This window comes from Notolepis coatsorum (assembly GCF_963971535.1).
Source record: "Notolepis coatsorum genome assembly, chromosome: 6".
NCBI classification, from domain to species: Eukaryota; Metazoa; Chordata; class Actinopteri; order Aulopiformes; family Paralepididae; genus Notolepis; species Notolepis coatsorum.
The window spans coordinates 169,936,092-169,957,627 of record NC_140170.1 but is presented as its reverse complement, the minus strand read 5'-3'; the positions used below and the strand labels follow the sequence as shown (position 1 = coordinate 169,957,627).

Sequence of the window (21,536 nt, the reverse complement as noted above, 5' to 3'; positions counted from 1 at the left end):
ACCGAAGCGGAAGGTCCTTTGCGGACAGCCACACCCTCTGCCCAGGATGGTACGTCGGCGCAGGGACCCGGCGCCGGTCAGCCCCACGACTGGCGTGCTCCGATGACCGGAGCAGCGCAGTCCTGGCGATCTCCCAGACCCGACGGCACCGGTCGAGATGCTCCTGTACGGAGGGAACTGCCACCTCCGACTCCTGTGCAGGGAAAAGAGGGGGTTGGTAACCCAGGGATATTTCAAAAGGTGAGAGGCCGGTGGCGGAACTGACCATGGAGTTGATGGAGTACTCGACCCAGGGAAGGAAACGGTTTCTCGGCAGCCACACACCGAAGAGCAGACTCCACGCTCTGGTTCATCCTCTCCGTTTGTCCGTTAGTCTGGGGATGATAACCAGAGGAAAGACTGACCGTTGCCCCCAATCCCTTGCAAAAGGCCCGCCATACCTGGGAAGTGAACTGGGGCCTCCGGTCCGAGACGACGACCTGGGGAAACCCATGGAGGCGGAACACGTGGCGTGTCAGGAGGTCCGCCGTCTCGGCCGCCGAGGAAAGCTTGGGAAGGGCCACGAGGTGAACCCCCTTGCTGAACCGATCCACCACGGTCAGTAGGCACGTGTTCCCCTGGGAAGAAGGAAGTCCCGTGACGAAATCCAACGCCACATGGGACCAAGGGTGGCTCGGAATGGGAAGCGGCTGCAATAGCCCGGAGGGCGCCTGGTGGGAGGCCTTGCTGCGGGCGCAGACCGCGCAGGCCAGTACGAACTCCGAGACGTCGTTCCTCATGGTGGGCCACCAGAATCGACGAGCCAGGAAGGAGAACGTGCGATGGACACCTGGGTGGCAGGCGAACCGGCTGGTATGGCCCCACTGGAGGACCCGGGACCGGACTGAGTCGGGGACGAAGAGGCGATGAACCGGTACATTGCCTGGAGCGCGATGGAAGCGTAGGGCACGCCTTACCACCCCCTCGATGCCCAAGGTGACCACTCCCACCACCCTGGCCTCTGGGAGGATGGGAGTCGGGTCCTCAGTGGTTGGAGCCCCCTTGGAGTGTAACCGGGACAGGGAGTCGGCCTTCGTGTTGCGGGAACCAGGGCGAAACGTCAGCGAGAAGTCGAACCGACTGAGGAAGCTGGCCCATCTTGCCTGCCGGCCATTGAGGCGCTTGGAAGCACGGATGTACGTCAAGTTCTTGTGGTCCGTCCAAATGGTGAATGGCTCCTCGGCCCACTCTAGCCAATGACGCCACTCCTCCAAGGCAGCCACAACCGCCAGCAGCTCCCGATTGCCGATGTCATAGTTCCTCTCGGCAGGGAGGAAACGACGTGAGTAGAAGGCGCACGGATGTACCTTCTGGTCCGTTGCCGACCGCTGAGATAAGATAGCCCCTAGTCTGGTATCCGAGGCGTCCACCTCTACGATGAACTGTCTCTCGGGGTCTGGATGGAGCAAGACTGGAGCGGTAGTGAACCTCTTCTTGAGGGAGCGGAACGCAGCACACGCCGCTGGGGACCAGTCGAATGGCTGGGCGGGAGAGGTTAGCCTGGTAAGTGGTTCCGCCACCTGGCTGTAGTTCCGGATGAATCTTCGGAAGAAGTTGGCGAACCCGAGGAAGCTCTGTAACTCCTTCCGAGAGGTGGGTTCCGGCCACTCCTCCACGGCCCGGATCTCGCGAGGGTCAGCTCGGGTCAAGCCTCTCTCCACGATGAAGCCCAGGTAATCGACGGAGTCGGAGTGAAATCGGCACTTCTCTGCCTTGACGAAGAGCCGATTGTGGAGGAGGCGCTCCAGCACACGGCGGACATGCTGGATGTGTTCCTCGAGGGTCTTGGAGAAGATGAGGATGTCGTCTAGGTATACCACCACAAACTCCTCCAGCATGTCACGAAGGACGTCGTTCATGAGCGCCTGGAATACCGCCGGAGCGTTGGTGAGGCCGAACGGCATTACCAGGTACTCGTAGTGGCCCCTGGGAGTCTTGAAGGCGGTCTTCCACTCATCGCCCTCTCGGATACGGACCAGATGGTAGGCACTCCGGAGGTCCAGCTTGGTAAAGACGGTAGCCTGGGTGAGAGGCTCGAAGGTGGAGTTCATGAGAGGAAGAGGGTACTTGTTCTTAATGGTGATCTCGTTGAGCTGGCGATAGTCGATGCAGGGTCGAAGGTCTCCGTCCTTCTTCCCAACAAAGAAGAAACCGGCCGCCACAGGGGAGGAGGAAGGCCGAATGAGGCTTGCTTCCAAGGACTCAGAGATATCTCGATCCATCGCTGCCTTCTCAGGGACGGTCAGACTGTAGAGGCGGCTGCCGGGAAGGGGAGCCCCTGAGCGGAGGTCGATGGCACAGTCGTAAGGCCGGTGAGGCGGAAGGGCCTGAGCCCGGGACTTACTGAAAACCTCCTCGAGGTCGTGGTACTCGGGGGGTATAGTCGAGGGCATGACAGGCGGAGCTCCACCCCCTGATGGTACCGGAGGACCAGGCGATGTGGGGCTCATGCAGCGCGAGCCAGGGCCTGCCCAGGACTACTGGGACAAGAGGGGATCTGGTGATGAAAAACTGGAGTCTCTCAACGTGGTTACCAGCAATGGTGAGAAGGACTGGACAGGTGCGTTGAGTGATGTCAGCCAGGCGGTGTTGGTCCAACGCGAACACCTCCAAGGGTCTCACGAGGTCCTCTAGCGGAATGTTGGCCTGGGTAGCAAACTCGAAATCCAGGAAACTCTCGTCAGCACCCAAGTCGATGAGTGCCTCCACCGTCGCCCGTTGGTCCGCCCAGGCCAGGGTGACGCTCATCAGACGACTAGGTGGTGCACGGTTCTGGGAACGAGAAAAGCGGCTCACCAGGATCTCCCGGGGTCCCGGCGAGCCTGGTCTTTTGGCCGGGTGGGGCAGTTGGAGATACGGTGCCCATCCCGGCCGCAGTAGAGGCAAAGGCCGGAACTGAACCTGGCCTCTCGTTCAGCCGGGCTAAGGTGTGAGCGTCCCAGCTGCATGGGTTCCTCCTCGGGCACCGAACGGGAGGGGAAGGAACCACCAGTTGTGGTGGAAGCAGGACGGACCGCAGTACCGTCACGAGTGCGGGGGGTCTGGGGAACCTCTGGAGGTCCCAGTCGGGCTCTCTCACGCCTTCTCTCCCGGAGGCGTCCGTCGATGCGAATGGCGAGGCTGAATAGGTCCTCGAGGGACTCAGGTTTCTCACGGGTCGCGAGCTGGTCCCTTACAGTGTCGTTGAGCCCCCTCATGAAGGTGAGACGAAGCGCTTGGTCGTTCCAACCGCTCTCCGTTGCCGCCAGTCTGAACTCCAGCACGTAGTCGGTGACCCCGCCACTGCCCTGCCGGAAGGTGCCCAACCGAGCTCCTGGGTCCTGGCCACGGGCTTCCTGAAATAATTACCACAGTGTAGATCTGCATTATACCATTCTAAATAATGTTTTTGTGGTTCGTTTTCCTAGAGGGGGCTTTTGAAATGTAAAATAATAAACCTAAATGCTGATAATAAATCATATTCAGCCTATAGATTTACTTTGTCCTAAATAATGCACGTCATATTTATACGGATACAGCGCTCGGAGTCGCGATACACACTGTGTTGTGAAGGGCCAGATTAAACCGAATATATATATTTATTTATATATATATATTTAATTGTATTTGTATATTCTCTAATATTCCTTGATATCCCTTGTATATTCCTTGTACAATATGCATTGAATATCCATTCTAGCCTACTGAACATCCCATAATAGTCTCCATTCTACTATTGGTCGAGACCTTGGTGCCAGGCTGCCATACCCCTCAGACCCAGTTCAAACGTACCGCTCCACATGTACGAACAAGTCCTAGTTCCGCGTAGGAATCTGACTACCGCACCACTAATGGGACTATTTGTTCATAGTGCGTATATATACTGCGCTACTAAAGTAGGACTTCCTTTTCAGTCCAGTTTCTTACCCTCCAATAGAGTCACAGACGTAAAGCCTCCCCGCGACGCCACGTGTGGGAGTAAGGCCAAGTTCGCCTACCATCGGTATTGAGACATCGTGTATATTAATATTTGAATAGTCATATTTGGCACTATATCGTCGAGTTGGACGTGGTCTATTGAGCTAATAATAGTCTGTTAATATATGGTGCTTCGTGCGGTGAGAATACTACCGTAGTCAGTACCCCATCGTTTCGGGCAGAGAACTGGCTGCTTATCCAGGGTGGTTGACCCCACGTGAAGCTGCACCCGAGGAGCCCCAGAGCCGACGAGCGAGTGGACCTGTATACCGGATTATTCTACCGACGACAGCCCGCCTTCCCAGGCACGGATTATGCTTTGTATACTTTGATTATTCCATGGATAAAGACCCCCGACACTGCCGTGTGTTGGAACCCCCCCCCCTGGAGAGGACGCAAGGTGAGGAGACGCTCTGCAAGACGAGGTCGCTTCACGTCTCTCCTCCGTGGACCGGATGACGCCGGCCCACAAAGAGTCCACCTGCTTTCATCTGTGGTCCAAGGATCGCCGGCGCATTGAACGGCACTACAGTGGGTTCACCTGGGATACTCTTGGCCGGATGAGGCAGCCGGATTCTACCCCCCCCCCCCCCTCCTACTCCTGTCGGCTTACAAGCGACCGGATTAACCCCCCCTAGCGTATCCAGTATATAATCATTAAAGTATCATTGCTGTTATTCCTTAAACTATTCCAGGTCGTATATGTACCACCTGCGCCTTCAGAGATTGGACATTCTCTATTGATATACCGACGAATACTCTTGCCATAAAAGTGCATACTAATTTCCATTCATAAATGTGATTGATTTGATTAAGTGCTTGCTCTACACACCATCGCTGTGTAGAAATAAAGACCTATTTCTAATTCGTACATTTGTGTTGGATCCGTTTCATCTACGTGACAGTGTTCATCATAATATATTTATGCCGTGTACTGGGTGGCCGAATATTAAGTACAAAGGTAGTGGTAGTAAGTATCATATCTAGTAATACAGTCAGGGAATTGTACCCCTCAGTTACAATTGGTCCTTCGAGCCGGATGGGTAATTAGTGTAATATTAATATAGTGTTATTAATATTGAAATGGCCTATGATGAACACTCCACGAAACGATCCTCCTAACCAACGCCCGCAGCGCGAACGACGGCTCCCTCAGTACTTAGAGGCCTACGCTGTCAGTCAACAACCTAGTCTTCTACTAACAGTAAACGCGGTAAAACTAGAAAGTAAAAGTATGTCTAACCCCAACGCCCAGACTACCCCGACCATAGAGGCCCCTACGGGCTCTAATGTAACTGACCAAGTTCACGGTGGGGACCAGTGGGCACCAGACATGACTTCACACCCCGCCAGTACTGAAGAAGTAGTCCCCGATGAGTCCCGGGAGGAATACAACGCTACCGAGAGAGAACTCGGCACGGAAGAAGACGGGGAGAGCACCGTGGAGATAGAGCTCCAAGGCTCCGCAAGGAGTACCCCGAGGGAAGGCTCCCCTATACAACCGCCTTCTCCCAGCGAGGCAGAGAGGACCCTACAGCAGGCCTTCCTCATCAGCCTGAACACCGCTGCTGAACGCGACCGACTGCAGATCCAGCAGCGGAGCGAAGAAGAGCATATACGTCTAGAACTAAGACGCATTCAGAGAGAAGAGAATGTGGCCCGAGACCGAGCAGACAGCCAGCGAGCAGCTGCTGGTGCTCTACGGGACGCAGAGCGCGACAGACAGCAAGCGCAACTAATAGAACAGCTGATCAGACGGACAACACCCTCTCCCTCCGCCAGAGGCTCCAGGAACTCGTCTAGACACACCTCCAGGGCGGCATCCCCTAGCCGAGTAAACAACCCTGAACTTGACCAACAGACGAGGTCTATACCCCCCACAGACCACCTCCCCCCACCGGTCCAAGCGAGACCTAGCAACCGGGAAGGAGCAGCATATCCTGTGGAGAGGCTAAACCAGAGACTACAAGCACTGGATGACCTAACTGAAGACGAAGAGGAAGAGGAGGAGAACCACGCCCGACGACAGCACAGTACTCTACCGGACCAGGAGGTCCGGTACAGCCCAGGCTATACTCCCGCGGAGCTGCGCTACAGACCCCCGACTCTATACACGGGTGAGCACGACGCACGACCCGCACCGAGGAACAGCACCTGGACAAGCGGGCCATGGTACACTGCCGGTACCAGCCCATACCAAGGAGCGGGAGGAGACTCGCCTAGGAGGCCTCTCCCCCAACGCTCGCCGATGTATCCACAGTCAGCGTCATACATTGGCACGCCCATGGTACCCGACTTCACCCAAGAGAACCGGGCCCAGTATACAGAACTCCGCATGTGTCTGGAGACCATGTTGGTGGATGTATTGGATGAACGCCATAAATACGCCATCCTACTGAAGCACTTAAAGGTGCCCCGCGCACATAATATAGCGCTCGCCTACGCGACTTCCACCACCCCATACACAGCAGCGCTGGTAGCATTGGACCAGAGGTATGGGCGCATATGGGATTACGTGATCCAGGAGATCCGACACATCGACCGCTTACCCCCAGCAATAGACAATCGAGCACTGGACGACCTGTCCATCAGAGTGCAGTCCCTGGTAGGGATGTTGGGAGCGCAGAGAGAGAAGGGGAGGCATGAACTTTACGCCAACTCAAATGTGGAAAGGATCTTGGAGAAGCTGCCGCCCGCTCGACAGGAGCGTTTTAGGCGACAGAGGGACCACCGAGACCCGAATGGCCCCGAACCGAACCTCCTCGATCTAGCAGACTTCCTGGCGAGAGAAGTCAGCAGCCTACGGCTAGATACATTCGGACGGAGCACCCCTGGCTCCAGAGAAGGAACCAGACGACTAAATGATGGAAGAAGATCGGTGACTGTGATGCACCAATCGGAGTCAGTACCGAGCAGCAGGAGCCACAGTACCCCCTCCAGAACGGAGAAGTGGAAGATAGTGTGCCCCTACTGTGAGAAAGAACACTGGCTAGCGCAATGTGACTCCTTCCCCAAGCTGAACGCGGAGGAAGCAAGTCAATGGATAAAGTCCAACAAGCGCTGTTTTCGCTGTGCGCGCTCACACATGGCAGCCGAATGCCGCTTAAAGAAAAGGTGCACCAAGTGCGATGGAGCCCATCTGGACATACTTCACGACAGTAACAGACGGCGCCCTTCACCCGCACCATCCAGCAGCAAAGCGAGCGTCATGTACATCGATCCCGCCAGCAGCAGTGGAGCCTGAGTACTCCTAAAAGTAGTGCGTGTGACACTAAGCTACCAGAATAAAGTCCTGGACACCTACGCCGTCCTCGATGACGGGTCAGAGAAGACCCTTCTGCTCGCCTCCGCTGCGGCCCAGCTAGGGCTGCGGGGAAGCGAAACCCAAATGACAATTCGCACAATAAGACGAGATTTGAAGACGATAAAGGGCGAGAATGTCTCATTCTCTATCGCAGCAAGCGGCCAGCCTGAGCGACGGTACCAGATTACAGACGCTTTCACCAGCCAAGAAATAGGACTGTCGCGGTACACATACCCCGTCGCCAAGCTGATGGAGAAATATGCACATCTGCGCAAGTTACCGATCCCGCTCATAGACAATGCTATGCCGACCCTGTTGATAGGCTCCGACCATGCAGACCTCATTGTCCCGATAGACCGGGTTCATACCGGACCCCGAGGCTGTCCTGCAGCAGTCGAGACCCGTTTGGGATGGACTCTCCAAGGCCCGCTCGCCAAATCTCTCAACCGAAGTACAGCCACTAGATGTCTCCACTCCCGAGTCACAGAGGGAGAAACCGCACTCCTGCAACACGTAGAGCGGCTATGGACCTTGGAACAAATGCCCTTTAAGAACGGAAAGAAAGACATTCGCTCTAAAGATGACATTTACGCCATTCACCTCCTCGAGACAGGGACCAAGAGAGTCCCGGTCAACGGCGTGTTGAGATACGCCACGCCACTCCTGCGGTGAGAAGGAATGCCTACTTTCCACGCCAAGACAGACGCCACAGAACGGTACCTGCTGAACACGGAGCGGCGCTTAGCCAAGAACCCCACCCAAGAGAGTGTATACCGTGCTGAGATTGAGAAGCTCATCACAGCGGGACACGTCACAAAGATGGACATTAAAGAGGCTGACCAGACCACTGAATCGTGGTACGTGCCTCACCACAAGGTCCATCACAACGGTAAAGACCGCATAGTATTTAACTGCAGCTACCAGATCGGATCCCAAAATCTGAATAAAGAGTTACTGCCCGGTCCCACACTCGGCCCCTCCCTACTCGCCGTTCTACTCCGCTTCCGCCAGGAAAAGGTGGCCATCAGTGGGGACATTAAAGGAATGTTCCTGCAGGTGAGATTAGTAGAGGCGGACAAGCCCCTGTTACGGTTCCTATGGAGAGAGAAGCCAGGAGATGAGCACCCAGCCATCTACCAATGGGAAGTCCTCCCCTTCGGAACGACGTGCAGCCCCTGCTGTGCTACATTTGCACTACAAAAACATGTAGCAGAGGACCCAGCAGCGGACGAAGAGGTCCGACACAGCGTAAAGAACAGCTTCTACGTAGACAACTGTCTACAAAGCCTTTCAACCCAGGAAGAAGCCGAGGCTCTCCTGATTAAACTCCGCGCCTCATTGATCAAAGGCGGCTTTGATCTCAGGCAGTGGGCCAGCAGCGATCCGCAAGTACTGCGCAGCCTCTCCTCCGAGGACAAGGCAGCCAGCAGCGAGACCTGGATGGCTACAATCCCGGGAGAAGCCCAGGAGATGACCCTGGGATTGGTGTGGCGATTCAAAACAGATTCGCTTCACTACAGACACAAGCCCCTGACTACGGAGCAGGGAAGGCCGGCGGCGGCGCCGACCACCAGACGGAGTGTGTACACAACACTCGCCCGACAATATGACCCGCTAGGATGTATTCTACCGTACACCACCAGGGCAAAAATGATTGTACGAGCATTGTGGGACAAGGACCAGGGCTGGGACGACCCCATTCCCGCACACCTTGCATCCACCTGGAGAGAGTGGGAGATGGAGCTCCACTCACTCCCAGGCGTTAATATGCGCCGAAGCTACTTCCCACCCACGGTGAGGCCAGAGACATGTAAAATGGACTTACACGTCTTCAGTGACGCCTCAGAGGTCGCATACGGATCAGTAGCCTACTTGCGGGCCCAAGACCAGGGGGGAGAGATCTACACAGCATTTGTCCTCGCCCGCTCGAGAATAGCCCCACGCAAGCAACAATCTATCCCACGTCTAGAGCTCTGCGCAGCCCTAGCCGGAGCGCACCTAGCCACGCTCATCCAACGTGAGCTCACCATACCGGTGTCTAGAACAATCCTGTGGTCAGATTCCACGACAGTACTCGCCTGGATCAAATCGGACTCATGCAAGTACAAAGTCTTCGTGGGAGTCAGAGTCACCGAGATTCAAGACTTAACCGAAGAGTTAACCGGAGAAACAGAGTGGCGCTACGTTGATACAAAACAGAACCCAGCTGACGTCATCACCCGGGGGATGCCCCTGGATGACCTCACCCGTCGCAATGTCTACAGTGACGGCCCCGCATTCCTAAGACTCCCGGAAGGACAGTGGCCCATGCCTATCCCGAGGGAAGCAAGTCCAGAGGAGGTGGAAAATAAGAAGTCTGTGTTCTGTGGATTGAGCACCGTAGCCTCCACCGACCCTAACATAGACGATTGCACGTCCATAGAGAGTGCACAACAAAGAACATTCCTGCGGTACCACCCGGAGTGCAAGTCCCCCGCTGATATGTCAGCAGCTAACTACGAGGAAGCAGAATTGCTTCTACTGCAGCGAGCCCAGAGAGACTCGTTCCCCGATGAATTGGCCTGTCTACAGGGAGGAAAGCCCGTCCCATCCGACAGCAGATTAATTCATCTGGCCCCCGAGAGCGATGCTCATACCCTCATCAGAGTGGGTGGTCGCCTACGCAGAGCCCCCAATCTACCGGATGACATTAAATACCCGATCGTATTGAACAGCCGACACAAGGTCACAGAGCTGATTATAAAGAAATACGATGAGGATGTACATCACGCAGGAGCAGAAAGAGTCTTCGCGGAAATCAGACGTCGTTACTGGATCCTACAAGGAAGAGAGGCGGTACGACGCTTCCAGCGAACATGTCTAGACTGCCGCAAGTGGCGCGCGCAGCCCAGCATACCAAGGATGGCTGACCTTCCTCCATGTCGCCTCCGAATCGGTGACAAGCCATTCCACTCAACGGGTATGGACTGCTTTGGCCCGCTGCACATAAAGAAAGGAAGAGGAACCGAGAAGCGGTGGGGTATTGTATTCAAATGCATGACCACCAGAGCGATACACATCGAGCTTCTCCCGACCATGAGCACAGACTCATTCCTTATGGCCTTCCGTAGATTCACATCACGGAAAGGAAGACCGTCTACCCTATTGTCCGATCATGGGACAAACTTCAAAGGCGGCGAAAGAGAGCTGAGAGAGAGCTTCCAAGCTATGGGCCCAGAACTTAAGACCCACCTCGCTCCAGCACAGGTTGATTTCCAATTCAACCCCCCAAACGCACCCCACTTCGGTGGCACTTGGGAACGAGAAGTGCGCTCCATAAAGACAGCCCCGTACGCAGTACTTGGGGCCCAGACTGTGGCGGAAGAAGTCCTAATGACAGTCCTCACGGAGATTGAGGGAGTACTTAACTCGAAGCCCCTCGGATATGTCTCCAGTGATGTGGCGGATATCGACCCAGTTACCCCCAACACACTCCTGATGGGGCGGCTAGATCCTGCATTACCCCAGACAATGTACCGGCCTGAAGAAGCGAACGGCCGACGAATGTGGAGGTACAGCCAAGTATTAGCCGACAAGTTTTGGAGCAGTTTCCTACTGCACTACCTACCGTCTCTACAGACCCGCCAGAAGTGGGTAAAGGAGAGAGACAATTTGACAGAAGGAACAGTCGTCATGATTATTGATCAATCACTGCCCAGAGCTATGTGGCCGGCCGGCCGCGTAAGCAAAGTGATCACCGGTGCCGACGGCAAGGTCCGAGCAGCTGAAGTGCTCGTCCAGGGTCGCACTTACACCCGTCCCGTGGCGAGGCTCATAGAACTGCCCCGACTCCCAGACACAATCGATGATGACCATGACCCTATAACCCTATGACTTTGTGAAGTTGACTGACCCCTACAGCAAACCCTTATGTGTAAATAGACAACGCGATTAATCTGTCTCTGTTTAACTGATTAGGTCTGGGACCAATCAGGGGGTGGCTGTTGTGAAGGGCCAGATTAAACCGAATATATATATTTATTTATATATATATATTTAATTGTATTTGTATATTCTCTAATATTCCTTGATATCCCTTGTATATTCCTTGTACAATATGCATTGAATATCCATTCTAGCCTACTGAACATCCCATAATAGTCTCCATTCTACTATTGGTCGAGACCTTGGTGCCAGGCTGCCATACCCCTCAGACCCAGTTCAAACGTACCGCTCCACATGTACGAACAAGTCCTAGTTCCGCGTAGGAATCTGACTACCGCACCACTAATGGGACTATTTGTTCATAGTGCGTATATATACTGCGCTACTAAAGTAGGACTTCCTTTTCAGTCCAGTTTCTTACCCTCCAATAGAGTCACAGACGTAAAGCCTCCCCGCGACGCCACGTGTGGGAGTAAGGCCAAGTTCGCCTACCATCGGTATTGAGACATCGTGTATATTAATATTTGAATAGTCATATTTGGCACTATATCGTCGAGTTGGACGTGGTCTATTGAGCTAATAATAGTCTGTTAATATATGGTGCTTCGTGCGGTGAGAATACTACCGTAGTCAGTACCCCATCGTTTCGGGCAGAGAACTGGCTGCTTATCCAGGGTGGTTGACCCCACGTGAAGCTGCACCCGAGGAGCCCCAGAGCCGACGAGCGAGTGGACCTGTATACCGGATTATTCTACCGACGACAGCCCGCCTTCCCAGGCACGGATTATGCTTTGTATACTTTGATTATTCCATGGATAAAGACCCCCGACACTGCCGTGTGTTGGAACCCCCCCCCCTGGAGAGGACGCAAGGTGAGGAGACGCTCTGCAAGACGAGGTCGCTTCACGTCTCTCCTCCGTGGACCGGATGACGCCAGCCCACAAAGAGTCCACCTGCTTTCATCTGTGGTCCAAGGATCGCCGGCGCATTGAACGGCACTACAGTGGGTTCACCTGGGATACTCTTGGCCGGATGAGGCAGCCGGATTCTACCCCCCCCCCCCCTCCTACTCCTGTCGGCTTACAAGCGACCGGATTAACCCCCCCTAGCGTATCCAGTATATAATCATTAAAGTATCATTGCTGTTATTCCTTAAACTATTCCAGGTCGTATATGTACCACCTGCGCCTTCAGAGATTGGACATTCTCTATTGATATACCGACGAATACTCTTGCCATAAAAGTGCATACTAATTTCCATTCATAAATGTGATTGATTTGATTAAGTGCTTGCTCTACACACCATCGCTGTGTAGAAATAAAGACCTATTTCTAATTCGTACATTTGTGTTGGATCCGTTTCATCTACGTGACAGTGTTCATCATAATATATTTATGCCGTGTACTGGGTGGCCGAATATTAAGTACAAAGGTAGTGGTAGTAAGTATCATATCTAGTAATACAGTCAGGGAATTGTACCCCTCAGTTACACACTGCATGTGGTTATTTTAATAACGGATCATTGCAAATGTGGATCCCGCAGGATATTTTTAATGAATGAAACCTATCAGCGTTTGGCTCTAATTAGTTTCATATTCTCTGCTGTGGATGTATTTGCTTAAACCCTTGTGCTGTCCTAACGATGAGGGAGCTCACTGGGCTTAAGAGAGGAAAAGTACATCATGTTTAAAGCCATATAATTTTAACTGTTTACTATTTTTAAAACATTTTTTTACCCATGTTTAACATTCATAGCCTATTCTCAAGATATCTGTAAAAGATTACACATATTTTCGAATTTTAACCACTTAAATTAGTGTTTGTTTGATACCACGTCAGTTTTTATTGAAAAAAAAACGGATAAACCGCCATATTCACCATATATCTATTGTTTTTTTCCACTACTTTACAGCATATCAAAATGGGACAAAATTCCTGTGAATAAGAATCTGCCATTATAAAAAAGAAAGGTTGACTATTTAGCGGTCAGAAATAGCCGTTAGTAAGCGTTAGTAAGCACCGGTTAGTACTAATCTATTACTAAAAGGTATGTATTGTATGTATTTTGAATGCCTGGTGTAATTATTCTGTTTATTTATCGATATATGATGTGAAAATTAGAGATTAGAGATAAAAAAATAAAAAAATTAGACTTGCGGTTTTATGGCGGTTTTATAGCGGTTTTATTAACATTGAAGTGGATGGGAGTAGAAAAAGCGACTAGGGGTAAAGAAGGCACTAAATCTGTAACTATTTTTCTAGAGTGTTTCATGTTATAAGCTTTTCACACAATGAACATATATGTAAAATTAAGATATTTACCCAATTTCATGAAATAATAATAAACACAGACCCGCTGTGCTCACACACACACTCAAAATATTTCAAAAAAGTAGAAAAAGCGACTAAGGCTGCACAAGGGTTTAACGGAGCGCCCGGATTGTGTTTCATTCAAGCATAAATTGAAGTGTCTATGCGTGGATTGTGGATTATGAATTACGAGGAATCGGAATCTGTGGATTGTTGAATTGTATCACTGTCACTCACACGTTATTGTGATATTGTAACTGGGATTAAAATGTCTGATGAGATGCGCTGTTTGACGGATTTGAGAAATTGAATGAGCCGGCGGCTAGGTGGTGCAGTGGGCAAGGCGCTCACCACCAATGCTGGAGACGCTGGGTTCGAGCCCAGCTCTCCACATTGCTTTCAGTTTGGCTGGTCGTTCGTACTAATACATTTGGCAGTATTAGGGTGAGGGAAACTGATGGGTGGGGATCGGACGTTGTGGACAGCGACTCCTACAGGTCGGTTGGTGCACCTGCGCAGTAGAATCAGGAAGTGATGGGGGCGGCGTCCCTCCAAAAGCGCAGACCCTTGACGCTGAAAGATCGCGCTGTGCAGGTGAAAAGATGCGACGGCTGCTACCTCGAGTACCGGAGGGGACATGTGATGTAAGGCTTAGTCCACATTGCAGCCGGCTTGTGGGAGGCATGGCCAACAGCGTTCGAGACAGGGGAGGGTAGAATTGGACGATACGAAATTGGGAATGGGAGAAAAATAGAAAATGGGAGAAAAAGTTGATCAAAAAGAAATTGAATGAGCCGTTGACATTAATGCATTTGAGAAAATGCATTTATCTGTTCAAGCACTGTTATCTGATGATGAACATGTGTCACTGGTATAAACCAAAGGTAAATCAATTCAATGCATATGGATTATGTCCGAAACAGATTAAAACCTGATTAATAGTGAAACTGTATAGCCGGCTCCAATCCTCTCTGACACGTTATTTCGGGGGTCACGCCTTGAAAACTGTATTTATATATAAAGTACATGTTACCTAAGCCGAGCGCATACAGTACAGATATCCTCATAAGCATCTATTAATTCGTATCAATTAGATACTCTTTGGGCTTGTTTGTATCTACTTATTCTGAAAGAGTTTAACTAATTATTTTCGCTAGCAATAGATCTCATTCGATTATTCATTCCATTAAGCCTTTTTTCTTTTTTAACGTGCATTCTTTCGCCGGTTAAGTTTAGGCATGTTAACTTTAAGCATTGTTTCGGAGTTGCAGTGCAAATGCTTCTTACTGTTGCGCTCCAGAGACTGTTACTGTACCATACAATATACAATGCAATGTACCAATATACAATACGCTATAGTGCAAAGCAGAAATGGGATGAGGTACAATTTACAGTAAGGTGTATGCGTTGCAGTGCAAATGCTTCTTACTGTTGCGCTCCAGAGACTGTTACTGTACCATACAATATACTATGCTTAAAGTTAACATGCCTAAACTTAACCGGCGAAAGAATGCACGTAAAAAAAAAAAAAAGTTTAAGGGAATCGAACTTGTGACCAACGGACCGGAGGATCCACAGCAAGGCAGCGCTGCCAGTTGAGCTAGTTGTCAATAGTAAAAAAGGGGGGATTACTGCTACATAATGCTGCCGCGACGGAGCTCCGCCGCGACAATATTATTAAACAGCGGCTCTGTCATTGAAGTGGGAAAAGTGAGCCGTATTGTATATTAGTACATTGCATAGTATCACCTTACTGTAAATTAGGGTGACCAAACGTCCTCTTTTACCCGGACATGTCCTCTTTTCACGCCCTGTCCGGGCCGTCCGGGGGGGGTTTATAAATTCATGATAATGTCCGGCTTTCACGGACCGTTTGCATATACTTAAATTGACTGGCGCATTGCACAGAATACTACGGTAATCTGTTGCGTGTGTGACGTAATCCCTGAGAAGCTTTGTGGGCGGCTCTACAACTACGCTCACAAACAGAGGAAGAGAAAGGATACACGCAGAGGGGACAGAGCGCACCGCAGCTCACGTTCACAATGCCAAAGAATGTACTGGAAAACAGAGGATGCTGTAAAGTAAATGCAGCGGAGGGAGGGTGCGTTTGCATTTCATACTCTGAAACATCACAATCTATGGATTGCACAAGTGCCTTGCTAAAAAAGGCATTTCCAGACTCTGACACTGCCAAAAAGTTCAGTAGTGCGCGCACTAAATCCGAAGCCAATTGTTATAGCGCCCCATTCGACTGATTGATGTCGCACATGAAGCACTCAAATCAAACCACGGAGCAGTGAAAATATTCCCAATCATAATACAATACTTTGACTGGCAGCGCTGGGGGGACCCTGATGGTAACAAGACAAACGTCTTTCTCAGGTCTGCATCCCCTTAACAATTGTATGTATTGAGCCGTACTGTATTGTACCCATTCTGAAATCTGTTAAATAAAGTTTTCATTCATCATTCATTCATGACTGGAAGAGGGGTGGCCATGCAAACAAAATGAATCGAGGTTAAATACATCAAATGAGACAGCAGAAACCATTTCACAATATCTCATTGAAACATGGCAAGAAAAAAAAGATTTGTCTGAAAAATATATTTGTTAACTGGATTTTCTATTTTCTATTATTTCATATATTTTGTTATTTATTTTTGTCCAGTAAGACTTGAAAAGAGAGCTATTATTTTGTTACAGGTTGATTTTTAAGTTATTATTGTGCCATTGAGATTTGTCTAGGCATAATCAAGCATGCTGGCTGATGAGTAACTTTGGTTTGGTGTGTCTTTGGTTATAGAGAGATATTGTTGTGTTATATACAGTAAAATAATACTTGTATATCCATAGAGAGGACTCCGGAGGCATACTTTAAATATATTAAAACAATAATGCATCTTTGAGTAAACGTTGAGTATCATCAGGCATGCGTTGCTCATGGGACACACCGTGCAACCAGTCTGTGAGCAGAAGCACGCACATGCACGGATGTGCACACGCGTGCACACAGGAATGTGCTGCACTCGACTGATGAGCCAACTCGCTAAGTACTACTTTGCATAACAATATGGCCGGTCGTCAGGTGTGTTCAAATACGTTCTCAGATACATTCACACAAAACTTGTGAATGAAATGTGTTACATTCCATTCGTAGAGGCAATTAGGCACTGTCTTTAGTCTGTGCGCATGCGAGGGAACATGCACGCAGCATCATTAAAACATAGTGCAACCAGTCGTCCCATGAGCAACGCATGCCTGAGTATCATTAAGTATCTCGAGGCTGGGGGGACATGTCCTCTTTTTTGGAAATCAAAATATGGTCACCCTACTGTAAATTGTACCTCATCCCATTTCTGCTTTGCACTATAGCGTATCGTATATTGTATGGTAACTCAGTTACTTCTATTCTGCATCGAACGCTGTACATATGTCTCTATACTATTTTATTTCATACAACAATGTATGCCTTTCAAATGTTAAATGATAAATGATTGCATGATACACACTGAAATAATCCTGCGCTCGCGCAAATTTGCTGCTGTGGGCGGCGTTGAAGGCAGAAAGCGGCGGTGAAACACAGCAGCCTCGTTGCCGCGTCCTGGGGCTGCCGCGGGGCGTGGCCGCGGCGGGTCACGTGCCTGTCGCGGCCAATCAGGCCTACCCCGGAAATAGGAACGGTTGCGGAACTGATACAGGCGGCCTGGGCGGCCAGAGCATAACTGTTCTAACAGCAATATATAATCCATTTCAGACAGAACGCTTGTTATAATATAATAATAATATAATAATAATAATAATAATAATAATAATAATAATAATAATAATAATAATAATAATAATAATAATAATAATAATAATAATAATAATAATATAATAATAAGTTATAATAATAATAATAATAATAATAATAATAATAATAATAATAATAATAATAATTGAAAGGTTCTGTATTTTTAAAGTCGTATTTGGGGGCAATTAACCAATGGTGTGTTTTTTTTTTATTTATACGTTTTTTTGGGTACGATTCTCTTATGGTAAGAGTGCTCTCGAGTCGACCACTCTTAGAATTTGGTCTTGCCTGAGAGAAAAATAAGAAAACATTGCTGAATCCCAGGTAAGAACAAAATAAGAAGAAATGCTAGTTAAGAACGAAATCTGTTCTTGTATCGCTTCATGCATGAGGCCCATTGTTCCTTTGACTGCAATGACTTAATTGGAATGGATCAGGATGCAACAGGGACTGGAACTTGTTGTCTGCCTTCAGAGCAGAAAAGGGACGACAGAAATGTTTGTCATGGTGTCCTTTCATCTTCTCTTTTGCTTGTCCGTCCCCGGCTCTCATGCGGCTCGTCTGTAGACCGGATACTGAGCAATGTTGTGCGCACTTGCCTACCGAATATGACTGTAATAATAATAAACCTTATTTGTATAGCACCTTTCATAAAAGTAATTGCAGCCCAAAGTGCTATTAGCTATTAAATTAGCATAAAATAGACAGAATAAAAGCAATGCAGAGAATAAGAAAAATGGTTAGTGCAGGTAATTACAATACAAATATTGACTCAAGCACAGTTTACCCAATACATGGTCATAAAACGCTTTAGTTTGAAGTTACTTGATTTATTTTGTCCATTTAGCTTGATTATCCTGTCATTCATTTAGTTATATTGTATATTACCCTTGTTTTTTTGTATTTCAGTATATTATTAGTCCTGGTTCACAGCCACCCACAATAGGTTGTGCTGCACTCATGTCATTATCAGTCTTTGTGTTCAACAGACTATAACTTTAAAATATACGTCATTATAAGTCCAGGTTTCTTGACTTCCTCAAAAACCTTGGTTACAATCCTGAACAGGGTCCTGGACCCTGATATTGTGAATGTCTATCTGCCAAGATCACAACCACACAAAAACTATTGTATATTGGGTTAATCCTGGTTCACAGTCCACATATCACACATATCCTGTAGCAGGAGCAGTGTGGTGTTGCTCTGCATGCTGCCAGGAAGTGCTCCTTGTTGAGTGTTGTGTTCCAGTGTTGTTGAGTTCCAGTGTTGTTGAATGTTGTTGTGTTACGGTCTTTATACAACGTTCCATCGGCAGATTATGGCTATTAATATTCATTGACTATTGTACTCGACTATAATCCTCCAGGTCCGTAGCTATGTAGGTTTATTTTTAATCCACGAAATCCTCATCGACATTTGTGACGTCTACTGGAATAGAAGAAGGCATGAAACGAAAATAGTATTTGTTATTATTTATTCTCCTTCTCTCCATTATTTCCTTTTTCTTTCCTATTCTTTCTCCCTCTTTCTCTCATCCCATAACCCCATGCTCCCTTAAAGGGGTATTTCACTTATTCAGATAGTGGTCAGAAAATTGTTATTGCAGCTTTAAGATTCAATAGCAGAATGCTAACCTACTTTGTATACTTTTTATGTATTCAGAAATATAACAATTCAATAACAGTACATGAAAGCACATAAGTACCAGAAAACGACATACAGGTAGAAATATGCTTTTAACACACTTATACAAACAATATACAGGTTTTTGACGTGGATGTATCTGTGAATTTAGAAAAGTTGGTTCCCCAGTTTGCCCTTTCGGGGTTGGGGAATTCCGGGCCTATATTATGTAGAATTTTCACATATTACTTTTTCTTGTCATGTGTGTGGGGGAAATACATGATCACCCTTTGTCCTTTTATCTTATGTAACTCCAGGCTAGGCATCTGTGCTTCCTGCTCCTCCTGGGCATGCACCTGGCGTGGGGTGCCGGCCCTGGTCCATGTCGACACTCCGTGACAAAGGATCACCTCCAGAGTCTCAATCGCCTGGTGAGAGGTCAACATACCTGCTCCGTAAGGGTCAAGAGACTTTATGACTTTATGATCAGCCAGAGTTCAGAGTTCAACTTCACGAGCGTGCTTTTAGCAAAACAGATGCCTGGATTTAAAACATTAAAGACCCCCCCACTGCACATGTGGTTTAAACCCTTAAACATATCAATAAACTACTGTAAATGGCTTAGCAGCATCTCTACACCTTTACCCTAATTGGGAATGCAAGGATCTATAGATATGCAAATTGACAACGCATATGTTGACATTTACCAGTATATTCTTTCAAGACATGTCAATACCTACTCGGCTTTCTGTGTCTGCTGATGCTAAAGGTGTCAAGTTACCACATATTGGACTATGAGATGTTTGACTTATCAGTGACATCACACATGCAACACAGATTTCAGGGAAGTACAGTGAAGCGCTCCTTCTCCAGGGAAGAATGTGAAAAAGGTGCTCTGGTGACAAGTTCTGCACGAATAACAATCTGTATCGTCAAAGTCATGACTCCAAGAGGAGCTAACCTAAAAAAAATACATGTTTTTGTTTTTGAGTGGAGGGGATCTTTAAGACATTGTGATCAGGTGTTGGTAAGCTGGTAAGACACTATAGGCCATTCAAAATTGTGAGAGTGAGGCTGACATTGTATGATTACATCATTCTAACCAGAGAGAAGGGAGTGGTGGGGTGGGGTGGGTGGTGTTTAGAGCGGAGGGTCTGGCGGTACACAATTAAAATAACAATAGACTACCATTTCTATTTTAAATATAAATTCAAAGATTTGGGGGTGAAATATTTTAAAACTCTAAATCAGTGTTAGTAACTCACTTAACGTTAGGGTTAATACTGTTTATTTATTCAGAGGTCTTCATGTCTACAAATTATTTGTACTGATGTGGTTTTTGAAAATGAAATTCTCATTTATTCACATACACATAAGTACTATATTTTCTTGAAAGTAGTTACTTTTCTTGTCTACTTCACCCAAGATTAGGGGGCATAAATTCACATAAGTAGGCCATGTCCACAATTTATTTTGATAACATAAATAACGAAGAATGCACTCAGTAGTAGGCCTCCATGATATTGGAAAATATTTTTATTTTCTGCGATATACAGTATATTGTGATATGACAAAATACAGAAGCACCATAATGTCACCAAATCTTTGCAGCTTTTAAAGGGGAACTATTTTACTATTTCTTTCACTATTTGGGCACTTTTACACAATTCCTGTGAGTCTATGGAACACCTCTGTAATATATATATTTTTTTTATTCATTGTTTTGTATTTCTAATCAAGTCCTCAAAAACAGCATTTTTCTACCTCAAGATCTTAAGCCGTTTTGAGCCTGGGCTCCAACCACAATGGTAATGGTTCTGGTTCGCCTGAACATTATCATGCAGCGGTGTCTTTCTGACATCACAAATCGCGCACATTTTCAAATGACTCAGTTCAGTGAGGGTGAATATTGTGAGAGGAGAATTGGAAGAATGCGCCAATATGAGAATTTTGAGACATAGATCATATTAATATAAGTTCACATAGCTAGGAAACAATGCTAAACACTCAAAAAGGCCATTTATAAGATAGTTCCCCTTTAACTTCAATAGCTCCATTTGGAAAGAATGAATGGCTCTAGCAATGATTAACTCATGATTAACTCATTCCTTTACCTTGTGGTAAGAATGCCAGCGCTCTGTTCAATGCGGATAATGCCGGTGTTTGAGAGTGCTAAAACTATATTAAATATTATAGCTATGGATCTAATAAACACGTCGATTGTCAGTGAGTTTCTTCCGGTCAACATGCAAAAAACAGATAATTTTTTCATACATACATTTCCGTTTTATACCGTGGTGAATATGAGTATAGTTTTAGAGTGATCCTGTAAACTCCAGAAAACGGCACTTCAATGCATTTCCTTAGAAATCGTGCCATTTGTCGCTTGATTTATGAATCGTTCTGAAATAAACACTAGATTATCGGTATTATATGTTTCATCATGCGTGCATGGAAGCGGGGGCTGAAAAGTCATCCCTCCGTGCTTTGGTCGGAGCCAACAGCACGCACACTTGTGATCGTTACGAAAGAAACATCGGATTAACCCAAGATTGGTAACATAGTCCTTACCTCACATCTG

The 21,536-nt window shown here is 48.0% G+C and overlaps 1 protein-coding gene across 1 annotated transcript in view; it reads left to right on the top strand.

Moving 5' to 3' along the window:
* csf1a (colony stimulating factor 1a (macrophage)) overlaps nucleotides 1-21,536 on the top strand; it is a gene marked incomplete at both ends in the record, with an annotated part of 86,236 nt that overhangs the window by 16,472 nt on the left and 48,228 nt on the right. The window contains one exon of the mRNA XM_084315821.1: nucleotides 19,273-19,386. Within this exon, the coding sequence (XP_084171947.1) occupies nucleotides 19,273-19,386 (114 nt within the window). The remainder of the gene's footprint in view (nucleotides 1-19,272; nucleotides 19,387-21,536) is intronic.